General features: G+C 38.1%; 1 protein-coding gene across 1 annotated transcript in view; it reads left to right on the top strand.

Annotated features, from left to right (window-relative positions):
- AFF3 (ALF transcription elongation factor 3) overlaps positions 1 to 13,935 on the top strand; it is a 277,596-nt gene that overhangs the window by 137,871 nt on the left and 125,790 nt on the right. Inside the window, exons 5-6 of the mRNA XM_085321605.1 lie at positions 7,954 to 8,040; positions 13,821 to 13,857. Of these exons, the coding sequence (XP_085177731.1) occupies positions 7,954 to 8,040; positions 13,821 to 13,857 (124 nt within the window). The remainder of the gene's footprint in view (positions 1 to 7,953; positions 8,041 to 13,820; positions 13,858 to 13,935) is intronic.

The following is a 13,935-nucleotide window of genomic DNA, read 5'->3' as shown; positions in this document are numbered from 1 at the left end:
GATGAATCAGGACCATTAATGGACCTATCAAAAAGCTTCTAGATTCACTTCAGATTAAAATCAGGAAGATTTTGTCTAATTTCAAAAATCTGGATTTTTTTCCCCCACAGATTTTGCTTTGATGACCTCCTTACATTTAGCAGCATATTTTTGTCTGGAATAAAGGAATGTTTATATTAGAACATTACAAGCATTTGCGGAAAAGATGTTTCTGCATTGCTAAATATTTGCCATAATGGTATTTTTGTCTTCTCCAAACAACAGATGTTTTTTCTCAGTAAATGTGTCTGTTTTATAACTTTGAGCATGTTTTTTCTCTATTCCTTTGTCCATACTAATACAATCATCTGTCAAAAACAGGTTAAGACCCTAACCAGTGTCTTGCTCTTTATTTTCAATTGCCTTTGTTTTAACTTCTTGAAATGTTTCCGGCACGATCCCACTCTGCTGCTTTGTTAGTAAACTGCAGAAATCGCATGCTTGTTAGGATCTCTAAAAATGTCGACTATGTGCACTTTTTCATTATTATTTGAAATCATGCAGCGACATGGACCTTGAAGTATCCTAGGTCTTTTCCTTTCCTCTTTCTCCTCCCCCACTCCCAAGAGGCAGCTATTCATCTTCATTAGCCACTTCTGTTAGCTTGCTGCCAACTGAGACCAGAAAACTAGCTGCATCAGTCTTGCATGGCAATTCAGGAATTAGAATGCACAGTCCTTGGGTGCCGGAGGTTAATGCACTAATAAAGATTGTACCTTGATTAACCACATCATCTCAGCTTGCCCAGGCAAGGCTGCTTTTCAGACAGTTTGTCATATCATATGGCCCAATGCATTCATCTGAAAACAGAACTTCCTAGGAACGGGTATTCAATACGGGAACCAAAGGAGCAATTTTGTCCATTTTTTTCATTTCAGTAATTAACGTGTAAAACTTTTAAGAGCAACCTTCTAAATTCTGTTCTATGTTTTACCTGTACATGGTACATTTCCTTTCTTTCCTGATAGTTAGAGATAAGAAATATTTCTGGCTTAAACTCTGCTATGAGAGAGCATGGCACAGGTTTTACTGTAGTTAACGCTTGCTCTTAGAATAAAACTGCATTTCTCTTAGGCATCTCTAGTTTCTTCTGGGTTTGTCAATTCATTTGGTCCCCTCAAAATGAAAAAAAAATGCAAGACTCTTAGTTAAAGGATTATAATCATACAGTGAAAGACCTAAATAAATCAGCTTGGTAAGTAAGCAGCTGTCGCATTCTTTTACATTTGTCAGTCCTGGACTGTAGGACCTTAACTAAATGTTGCAGGTGATTTGCAGGACAGTTCAGTAAAGCAGAGATAGCACATTCCAAACAGAAACTTCGTGTACTGGCATTTGCGATTTGCTATAGAGTGAATTGATCCACAGATCACRTTACAAATGTTCATGATTTGGAATGGTTTAGTTCTGTAGATACCAAACATCTGGAGATTTAATGCTGAGCACATTCTTTAGTGCTGCAGTCTGCAAAATCTATGACCTTCCCCCTTTCCAAGGGACTAATTTCTGTCTCTTTTTCTTTCCTTCTCTCCCACTTGTGCACACACACATACATACACACACACACACACAACTTTTTATATCCAGCAGTTTCAGCTGATGCCCATCAATGCAAGTCTGAAGGACCAAGCACAACACAAATGACACAGTCAAAAGCTACATATTTTGTTTTATTTCTTTACTTGGAAAAAAAATGTTTGAAAAGGACTCTCCCCTGGATTGTCTTATATCTTTGGATATTCCACTGATGAAGCCTATTGAAAGAAATTCACACTACAGAAAGTAAGAGGGAACTTGAAGGGTCTTGGGACTAGAGCCAAAGGGGAAATGTGGTAGAATTTGTTTTACGGCAGATTGCTGCAGAAAAAAAAATGACTCTTAGAAATCATTTTGGTGTGGTGTACCACTAGCAGGAGTAGGGCAGCCAAAAACCTGCTGATGGGCTGAGGTTCAATGCTGGATTGGCACCCAGCTCAGCGTAGATGTTGTCTGTAAGGCTATTTCCTGCTCCCTGACTGTGAGCTCTTAGTAGTTCCTTCATTTCATCCTCYACTTAGTGGGTGGATGAAACCATATTTGTCACATATCTCAATTTTAGTAAGCACTTGACATGCTATGTGATATAAATATTAGCTATAAATTAAAACTTGCCTAGATAAGTGGATGGAAAGGAAGTAGAATAGAAAACAACAGAAGGTGAAAAATGGCAAGATATTTTGCTGGGTAGCAGTGGTTCTGTTTAACACATTACCGGAAGGATAATGACAACGTAAAAGGTGCTTGGATAGAAAGAAAAAAATGATCATGAGATCAAAAAAAAAAAAAAAAAAAAGATGACTTCTGAGGCAGAAGAAAAGAAGAAAAAGGGATAAGCAGATACAGTTTGGCTAAGTGATAGCTTAAGGAAACTAGAGGAAACAGCCTTACCTAGCTGTCTTACAGGTGTGCGTGTGAGGTTTGGGTTACAAATATGGCAGCAATAGTAAATACTGGTGGAATCAAATTTTAAAAATGAAAATTTGCACTTCATATGATGGAAATTTTATCATGGTGAAATGCTGTCAGCTTGAACATAGTTTCCAAAAGTTTCAGTGTCAGACTCTGCTTTGGATATTTGACACAAAAATCATAGCCATGTTGTCAGCTAGTGTCAGTGTAGTTTCACTGAATTGAAATGGATCCTTGCCAGCTGACAGTAGTTAAAGAGCTACTCTCTTGTGTTTAAAATATATATATATATATACATATATATATATATATAATGAAGACAGGAATCTAAGTGGATTAGAGGTTCTCAAGCTGTATCCTGAGATCACTTGCTAAAGGGTCTTGGAAAGCTTGCTGTTCACTTTCWGCTGCCCCTGTTTCCAACCAAAGAATATATATTTAATGCTTCCCTAAAATAGGCATTTTAGGGTAGGTAACTGTAGAGAATTTCTTATGTGCTAACTAGCAGAGTTTTGGCAAAGGAAAATTGTCTCACCAATCTCCTATGCTTCCCGGGACATGTCAGTAGATGAAGGTAAATAAGTTAAAATGATTTTCAAAATGTGTTTGACTGGGTCCTTTATGAGACACTACATATTTTTTTTTAAGTCATCCTCTATGAGAGACAAAATATTATGAATCAAGAATTGGCTACTTGAGCAAAAGCAAAGAGGAGGATTAAACAATCAATTTTCTTAATGGCCTACTGATAAGTTTTGATTGTGGAAACGAACAACAAAGTWAATATACATGGCTAGAATTCAAATCTAAATGAGACTGAATTCACCAGGTTTTTTTTAATTATCGTTTTTCCGAATTGGTTCAACTATTACAAGTATCATATGCCACAGAGCAAGATTGATGGCATTAAATAAATAGCATTGCCTTGAGTCTAGAGTGAATACTATTATTTTCCTCTGCATGGTACTTTTCCTGAAAAATCACCTACAAGCTAGGGTTAAAAGCCCCAAACAAAACACTGCCAAGCACTCATTAATCCACAAGAAATGTCTTGTTATTTAATTGTTGTTGCAGAAACTAAGTTTGGAGCAAGGATATACAATGCTATAGATCTCTTTATCTGAAGGTTTTGTCTCCAGTAAGAAGAAGAGCTGAGCTTCCGTGTCGACTAAGATTAACTAGACTTGGACCTTTATAACTTGGAGAACTGGACATTTATATATAGCTGCTGGAAAATGATTTATTACAAGCGGAGACAAACTTGGTTGTAAGATTGCAATGTGCGTGTGAAGAGAACGTCCACCACCGTGAAGACCTCAATCTGAAACAACAGAGCTGTAACCCTTACAGAGAGAAGCAAGTGTCAAAAAAAAAGTGTGTGGGGGGGGAGGAACCACAAGTCTACTGAAATCTGGGAGGCGTGCTGCAGTTCAGGTGTATTTTCTCCCAGTGCCAGTAGCCCGCAAGGGAAGGAATAGGTGGCCTTCAAGTTCACTGCCTGTAACACGAAGGTCAGTGGCAGGGGTTTGGCATGGGTCTGGCCAAGCTTCCCGTATCATTGTCCCTCACCCAGTGAGAGACTGGGTTTTGCCCAGGGGGAAATCTCTGCTGCTCTCCTCCTGCCCACCTCATTTCCACGCAAGCAATGCCGGCCCCGAACATCCGTCCCCTGCCATCTAAGCAGCATTTGAGTTAGACATTTGGCCACAGGAGGAGGAGGACACTTGCTGTCCGCTCAAATAAACTGTCCTGAAGTTAAGCACTCGTGTGCTTGTGCACATGTATTTTTAAATGGCCTAATCCTGGCTTTGTTCAGATCCAGAAATCTTTCATTTTCCTACTTCTGGGCTCCAAATGGTTTCTTAGTGGTTGATTTCATTAACATTTTTTAGGACTTTAAAGTTAACAACCAAACTGAGAGAAAAATCTGTGTTACTTTAAAATTAGACCATTATCTTGTAATGACTGGTACATTATCTGGCACTGGATGTTTCAGAATTATTTTTAATTCAATTTATGATGTAAAAAACCCTGCTTTTTTCTCTGATTGCAAAAATCTTTTTTGTCAATAAAATTGGTGTTCTAACACCAATTTCAAAGTGCAGAGACCTTAATTATATTTTAATTATTAATGGCTTTCACCAGGGCATTCAAAACATTCTTTTCAGTCCTGTGAGTGTTTTGTGCCAAAACTGCCAGCCACAAAATGCAAGGATAGATAAGTTAGCAGATCACAAGAGACAGAAGCTGTGCATGAGATTTTTATTTCAACAATAAAAATAGAGTCCTTTCTGGTTACTTAGTCAGTTAGGTAGATACGTAGGTACTCTTTAAGCTTACATTTTCAAACAAATTTCACACTACGTACTAAAAAAAAGATCATATGTCACCACTAATGCTTGTAATCTGTATAAGATATCTTCAGACAGAGTCTAAAATCACAAGAGCTGGCAACACCAAGCCATATTCTAGATTTCTTTCTGCTTGCCACTGGCCTTGCAAAGTGTTGACACTTGCTGGACACCTAAATCCTTCTTCCTGTTTTTGAGATTCTGTTCTTGGCAGCCAGAAGGAGACTGTGCACAAGTTTAATGTTTCTCTTTTGGAAAAAATATTTTATTGCCTTTAAAACTTACCACTACTCAGTGATGAAGAGCTGCAGTTTGGGGAAAGGAGTATTTTTCATAACCGTTTTCTTGTATTTTATTTATTGTTTTCTAATTCTAGTTCATTTTTAAATTGTCTGAATTCTAAATGGTAGTGATAAATACACCATATGATCACAGTTCAAAATATTATTGCAGTAAATTAATGTTCAGGAGGTGATAATTCTTGATAATGACAATTATTAACCCTGGTAAATACCAGTGGTCTTACTAAATCTTTGTGTCAGAAAGGGTTATATCAAATTTAAATTATGTAGAGAACTTTATTATGCACCACAACTCAAAGTACAAATAGAGAAGAGAAACTAGCTGGAAAAAAAAGACTATTAAAGCCATTTTTCATTGAAGYGTGGATGAGAAATAATCTTGAGGAAAAGAAGAAATGAAAAGTTTTTGGCATGTCAGAAGAAAAGGTCATCTTTATTTTTAATCAGCACTGTAGACCTTCCCACATATGAAGGTATCATTGTCAGACTTGGGCAGGCCAGGTAGGATGAAAGAGCTCTCCTGTTTTAACAGATTGGTTTCTATATGGCATAGAGCACGCTTCTTGGAAGATGTTTCCATAAAGGTGACAGTGGAGGTGATATAACCAGGAGGAACTGCTTCTTGGGCAAATGGAAATCATAAGTATTGAATAGCATATTCTAGACATAGGATATCTTTAGGTCAAAGCCACCAGAAGCTCCCAGTCTGGCTGGCCTGATCCTTCAATTGACAGAACTAAAATGAAGCGTTACTCTTCAAAAGACAGGCCCACATAGTTCGTTTTTTATGGATAGTTTTGGGCTCAGCACCTCACCTTGTAGAGAAAAGTACTTAGTTCGTTCAGGAATGGGGTTGCATAGGTAGAAACACTTTTAGTCTGTATGTACAACATTCCATTGTCAAGAAAGTAAAAAATTGGTCAAGTGATGCAGTAGATGAGAAAGCTACCCTTGTTTGGATACGGCTTTAGGATTAAATGTCTGTACTGCAGATCTCCTTTCYATCAATTTACCACCATAAACTCTTATTATTGGCATATGCTTCCACATGTAATTCATTGATCTTTTTTGAAAATGATAGCATGTGTGTCAGGCAGCAGCAGGACTGCTTACTTCCAAATGTCAAATGGCCTGTGTTTGGTTGCCTGTGTTTAAAGAACTTACTATATATTAAAGATTACTATGTACTGCTGTAGTTGGCACTTATCAGATAAGCGAGTCATAAGATGAACAATCTGCCTCAAAGAACTGAAAAGCAAAGCAATTCTGATATTGAAACTGCAAACCAGATGATGCTCTGATTAGAGGCACCCACGTAGATTACAGAAGTACAATAAATCATGTGACTTTTTAGCCTCAAATAAAATAAAAGAATGCAGTTTTTATTAGGAAATAAACTGTTTATCAAGAACACTTTGGAGGTGACATTTATTACTATTAAACTATGTTGAAAGGGCTGATCCTTTCATTGGCAGAACACCCAGAGACTTTTGGCTCTGTAAAAAATGCCCCAGCTCAGTCTGCACAGGGTCAGGAAGCATTTCCATCAGGACTAATGAAGGATGGGCAAGAGATTCGCATGCACTTTTTCCAGATAAAAAAAAAAAAAATCTCATCTATTTACAAAGAAATGAGTCATGGAAATATAGCTCCAGCATTATTCTGGGACTGACACTAGATCTCAGCACAGCTCCATGGACTCTTACTGAGAAACGATTCCACAGTCAGTTAATGATACCAAAAAAGCAGCAAAGCATCTGCCAGACAAACTCTCGATAGTGTCAGTGAGCCCGTAATAAGACAGGATGTTGTTTGCTTTTCAGTTCTTGAAACTTATGGACTGACTCTTCGGGGCTGTCACACTCATGTTCACACTTATGTCACACTCATTACTTCTCATAMTAATTGTGTTAAGTTCTCGTGTGCCAAATGTTATGGTTGGTGGTACTGACTGTGCCACAAAAACATGTCCAACCACTAACAGCTCACACTAGAGAGGAGTACGAATGTTGTGCCTCAACGAACCATCTTTTATCTGAAATGTTTAGTTTATATATATCAGTTAGCCTCCACTTCCACTCCCACCAAAGCAGCCTTGCTTTGGAGACCAGATCATTCAAGCTTGAAAAACAACAGTGTGGCCTACCTGAAGGGGTGTCAAAAATAACTGTATACAGTCACTTAATTAATAAAAAATGTCCTTAAAAAAAAAAAAAGTGAAGAGACAAAGATGGAGTGCAGAACATCTTATTTAGGGCTTGCCCTATTACTGTGTCCCATAAGGCAGAAATAAGTGGCAGTTAGGAGCTCATTCAACTCCTTTGCAACAAAAAAAGTTATTTCAGGAACCAACATCTGAGTAATTTTAGAGTTTTAAGCATTTATCATTCTGACCTCGTCTGTGAAATCTATTTCATGATTAGTCCATAGTGTGCACCGCATTACTCGGTCGTGAACTGAAATTTCTATTCCCATACTACAAAAAAAGAAAAATCTGCTATTCTCTCCAACAAGAATACAGTGAGCGATTAAAATGTGGTTGCAGATTGTCAGAAAAATCAAACTTCTTGCACTTAAGATGCATTAACTATTCAGGAAAATGAAACGGTGCTTAAGAACTGCTCTCAAGAGTCTGTGATAAAAATCAATGTAGCTCATGTATTGTCTAGGTTATATGTAAACTGGGCATTTCCTAGAAGCTACAGTGACTAAAATATTTCACTAMGCAGACATTCATGCTACTGATATATTATTATTGTCTCCTATTCCATTGACTTTCTAAATACAGTTTACTGTACAATATTATTTTTCAGGAGATGACCCATTCTTGGCCTCCGCCATTGTCAGCTATTCACACACCAGGCAAGGTAGAGCAAAGCAAGTTTCCYTTCCCAAACAAGGTAAGACATGCAATATAACATAGATTCATGCCTCTCCCACCTTGGGATGTCCTGCATGAGCCATAACTAAGGTAGTGGTGGCCTTGCRCTGAAACCGATGCAGTGCCAATGACCTTTTCCATGGGTGTGCCAATATCGCCTGCTTCTCAGAGAGTCTACAGAGCCCACTCTGTYGATTTTAGCATGGGGAATAATTACAATTGCAAGGCCAAGAAACCTTTAATGTTTGCCTGTGGTAAAAGAGCTTATCTGTGGATGACAGTGTCGTGGTTTTGAAGCACCGGGGGCGTAAAATGCCTATCATGTTATGACAGAAAAAAGAAGGAAACACCTCACTGTCTGGTTGTGTATTGAAGACGATTGAGGATGGTGAGGCGGRCCAGAGGCGTGTTATGTTAGAGTAAGTCCAGCAGGAGACGGATCAGCAGTTTGCACGGAAGTGAAGTGGTCAGCTGTGCCTGACAGCAGTGAAGGGACACTTGCAGCTCTGTGATTTCTGCCATAGTTATCCCTACGGGACGTGTTGCACGTGGCACATGCGCAGGCGTGTTCATGGGCAAGGTATGCACCTCTCAGCAGGTGTGTATGGCCATCATGGATGCGCTGCCTCGCAACTAAGTGCATCGTGATAAATACAGCAATAGTAGAGCCGCAGCCTACAGGCCAAAGATGTATGAATAATGGTTGATATTGACTTTCTCGTCTTCTCTCTACCTGTTCATCCATCTTTCTGGGAARTATTTGGGGAAATCAAACTGCAGAGCCATTTAACAAACCTTTTGCAGAGAGTTTCCCTTTCCCCTACCAAAGTAGAATTTCCATTTCTTTAACCTTCAAATGGACAAGATTTCATATAGTAACACATATACATGCAATTATACATATAACAATATCCCAACCGTATTCTGTTATGGATCTGCATAATCAGAAATTAGAGTGCCACGTGTGAGATGGGGAAGGAGAAGTACCTAACGAAACTCACTTGAATTCTGGAAAAATCACATATTTCTGGCCCTAAATCAGGATAAWTTTAGACTCCAGAAATAATATCTATCTATTTTAAAATATTTAAAAATAATTAAAAGGCATTTCCTGTGGCCTCTTCTGAATCCAGACAGTCACATATGCAAGAAGACGTCTGCTTTTCAGGCTCCAAAATGAAAAGGATGTTTTCCTAATTTTTCAAACATGTTTCTAAAACATTCATAAACTAGCTATTTGCTTTTGACAAAGTGTGGTGTAAAACCCTTATTGGATCTCAGACGGGAAGACTTCATAACTCTTAGGAAGCTTTCCCCTAGAGRAGCTATGTAGCTGTCCCAGTTTCTCTTGTTAAAACCTGTGCACTGCACCAAACCGTAGTGGATTGCATGTTATTCACAGAAATGGATCTGTCAGTCAAGTAGAGGGTAAGGCTAGCAAAGAGGCTAAAAAGCTGAAWTCAGAGCATTGGCTCCATCTCTTAGTTTCAGGCAGTGCATGATACTATGAACTCATTTTCAGTCTTTGTGGAAGTGTTAAGAGATCAGTTCGGTTCATTTGCAATGCCTCTTCCAGCAAACTTCAGAGAAACAAGTAGGCTGCAACCCTTCTTTAGCAGAAAAGAGCCTCCCAGCTGCCGGAATATTCACAGTTTTGGGAAWGAGAAAAACAGAGGCTTGGAGGACTGCTGGCCTGTTGCAAGTCATTCCTACTTTTCTACCTATAAAAACAGAGTATCAGCATCATTAATTCTTACACATACCAAACTACTTTTAACCTGCAGCTCAACTAATTAGTATTTGACAGCTAGAAACTTGAAATTTATTAATTAGGCTATTAAAGTTGCAAAGGGCACAGCAGCTATAGCCAGACTGGTTTTGAAATCAGTCTTGCAAAGAAAAACGTAAATAACTGTTTCATATACTACAAACATAATAGACATGCATATTTGAAGATGTGTGTGTGTATATGTGTATTTATATGACTATACACTCTCTGCACGTGTGTGCGGGGGGGTATGTGCATATGCTSTACATGCATATAAAATTAGATCTTYATTAACRTTGGACATCTGCATGAATTCACAAGAGTGGGAAAAAAGTCAGTGTCAAGAGTGAAATGTGTGGCAGTATCCAGCAGGTTCTCCTGCACAACACTGCTGGGAAAGTGCATTTAGGGAACTATCCTTTATGTAATAGAGGGTGTAAAGTTACATTTCATCCTCAACTTTGAATTCTCTTTCTCCGAGGAATTAATTTGTACTCTTGAATTTACTAGGAAGGGGCAACAACAGTCTCTTTATTTCTTGTTTTTCAAAGCTTAAGGATAATTGAATCAATGTGTGATGCGACAGGCAGTATGCTCTTTCCTTTCTCCTATCTATGCCACACTTTGTTATGTACAAATGATTAGGCATTATTTGATTGTAATTTTATTACAAACATCTTAATAAATAAACTTTAAATGAATAATTAAATTTGGTAAATAAGAGCTCACTTGATGCTCGTGTGAATGAGCTTTCATGTTCAGGCATTAATTCTCTACTCTTGTGTGGGAAAGAGATGCTCTTAATTCTGCTGCCTGAATTGCTCTCTTTCTTCATTTTTACCATGATTTCATGCCTTGTAAGTTTGATCAGGTGTCTGATTTCTATTTATGTCTATGTGATATTATGGGGTCAGTCATCCTTTTTTAGCTGAGGATCGATTTATCCACTCCAGGAAAACCAGTGCCGTTTCACAGAAGTATTGAGTGATTATTCTCAGTAGACGCTTAGTTTTGATATTAATGTTTTCTTTCCAGTGATCAATTCATTTACTTTTTCCTTTCTTGTTGGTTTCAACAAGTTGGAGCAAACACATTAGAAAAAAAATCTCCAAAAGCAWAACATTCACCTTTGCTTTTTGACCTACATAACGGAATACTTTTTTCTACCTCAGTGGGTGCATTCTCTATTTCACTGTAGCATTTTTATTTTAGTCTTTATTACTAAGGATAATTTGTTGAGAAACAAGACACTAATTTTAAAGAATCTGTTAAAAGGAGAAATGAAAATGTTGTAGCTCATATTATTTTGCTGGTGTCAAATCTGAGACTATGCAGACTCAATGGCAGAGGCAAGATATTGCRTTATGAATTCAGGTAGACAGTTTAAAGGGGAGGATATATTTTTCCCCAAGTTGATGAAAGATATAGAAGACTGTGGGGTGCCTCAGTAGGGAGAGTGAGGAAACACCTGCAAATGGTGAGCGAGATCCTTGCTCTGCAGTTTCAAACAGTTTTATAAACCTAAGGCTTTATTTGTCCAAATAATTCTATCCTCCAAAACAGAAAACAATCCTATCATCTACAGATACGTRAATTTGCTACTCTGAAAACTGAACTTACTCTAATAGACCACTTTTCTTATTGGCAATTGGCTGGCTGCTAGAATAACGTTTAGATTCAACTGTATGTGTCGCTACATCACTATTGCAAGTGTATCCTGACTCCTTAAGATTAYATTCAGTCACCAGAAAAAGACAGGCTTTAATATCTCTTCATCAGAAGCAATCRTAAAAGGCTGAGACAATTTGTCAAAAGTAGACAATTTCAAATTATTGAGAAATTACTGTCATGATATGAGACATGGTGCAGATCTTTTACCACTATAAATGAAGRTATAAACTCTCAGGACCTGTCCAAAAATTCAATACCTCACTTTTCAGGCATGTAGGATGGCAGTCGATAGCAGATGTGTATTGCAGCCATACAAATTATAGATTGAAGCCAAAGCCATGCAGCCCGGAAAGCCCTGGCTCCAAAGCAGACCATGCAGCTGGAGGGGTCTGCCAGCCGWGCCCTAGAAATCTCAGCACCTGCAGTGCAGTCAACCTTCATTCAAAGGTGCCAAGAAACTCTTGGGGCCCCGAGCACTCAAGGCTTGTTTTCACGTGATGCAGCCTTAAAAATCTCTGTTCGGCCAGGCCAGAGCATGATCGGGCTCTCTGGGGATTTCCCATTCCTGTCTTCAGTTCTCTACCTGAACCTATGGGCTCTGCTGAGCCAGCAGGAAGATTGCGCAGAGAGGGCTTAGAGGATGAGTGAAAAAGAAGGAATTACTTTAAGCACTTTTTTCTGTGCTTTTCTGCTTGTGTCTTTTTTTTGTTGTTTTTTTTTTTAATTTAAGAGCAACCTAAATTCTGAAGTCTCCTGGCATCCTACCTTGAGGAAAGCTACAGACTTCTCAGCTGCTCTTCCTCTTCAAAATGTAGCAGAAATCTACACATGCCAATTTTTGCCTGGAAGTAAGATGACTAAATATAAATGAATGAATATAAATAAGAGCCTACAGTCTCTGGCTCCACTTTTCACTCCATGCTCAGCCTCTGTGGACCAGCAGTGTAGTCCAATGTCCGATTCCTCACTGAAAATGAATGTGCATGTTGCAGAGGGGTGCTTGCCCTGTCAGAGTAGCGCTTGGTGCTGTAACTGCATCCAAAACAGTATTCATGAGCCTATTTATGTTACTCCGAAGCAGAGTTACATACGGGACACCTTCCTGGCTGCCCTCCATAGCCTGCTGCCCCAGAGGCTCAGCTTGCAGCATGGTGGAAGGCACTGCGCTCAGTTAGTGTTTGTATTAAAACCCTTTAGGGGCGCCGTAGAGGTACTCAAAATATTTCAGAGGACTAGCTGGACTGAAAATGGCCTATTTTGTGCTGATTTTATGGTAACTGAGATTCCAATTTTAGATAATGAGAGGAGCCACTGACAACAAATAGAAATAAAACAAAGCAGTGGATGTATATCACTAATATGAGGCTAGTGCTCTGTAGCTTTATATGTTCAAAGTTTGGAAGTCACCTATTGCTGGACAGAACTACTTAAAATGAAGCAGATTTGAACATATATATTAATGTGGAGCAGATTACCAGCAATGTTTTCTCAACAAGCTTGACAAAATACCTAATATTTCTRTTGAGGTAAAATTACAAAATCATAAATATTAGGTTCATCATGAAGGACCAGACTGAGACACACAGGATACAGTTGAAGGCGAGGTGTTTTCTCATAAGATTTTTATATCAWCCTAGTATTTCGATATCTACAGTAGCATTCTTTTTTTTTCTTCAGATGAGGGAGAACAAGTAGGTTTACTTGATTGTTTTCCTTGCATATTCCTTTTTTTAATTATCTTTTTGTTACATTTGCATTTTTTATTTATAGGCTTCTTTTATGTTTTTATGAATGCAAACAAATTCTGTGAGTAAARTATGTGTGCAATTATATATGAAGAATAAAAAAAGGTCGAATTTATTGTACCACACTTGTTAATACTATAGTTCTGATGCAAGGCTGACATTGTAACCTTGGGGAGCCAGAACTGGAGTCTGTATTTCCATTCACCAGTGCGGTGGATATCAACATGTGAAAAGAAAAGATCAGCTGTGCTACTACCTCAAGAGCCCAATGGCCCATGAAACAATATTGGTCTTCTCTCCATCTTCTCATCTGAACTTCTAGAAAATAATAGACTAGTTCTGGCTGATCAATAAATGAATAGTGAGCAGGAAACTGGTAATGGCTATACAAGGAATTGCACCATTAAGGGGTTGTCATGAAATTAGTTTACAAGCCTTAGAATTAATGCATTTTCAAAGAAATATTGGATTTATTTTTGCAATTGGAAATGACTTTTAAACTGAATGAACAATTAACAATGCTGTTTGTATTGTTAAAGTAATGTTCAAGTAAGTATTACAGTTAAAAATTCCCATTAAAATAACACATTGTACTTTTTTTTRTTACTATTGTAGGAGTCACAACAGGGATCTACAGGACACAGCAATACAAGTACGTACTACTTTATTTTACAGCTGCATTTAGTGAAATGTTGGCAATGATTATGAAAACCAAGCGAATGACAGAGTA

Source organism: Rhea americana, unplaced genomic scaffold (assembly GCF_003343005.1).
Source record: "Rhea americana isolate MKP2758 unplaced genomic scaffold, rheAme1 scaffold_7, whole genome shotgun sequence".
NCBI classification, from domain to species: Eukaryota; Metazoa; Chordata; class Aves; order Rheiformes; family Rheidae; genus Rhea; species Rhea americana.
This window is presented reverse-complemented; position numbering and strand designations above follow the sequence as displayed.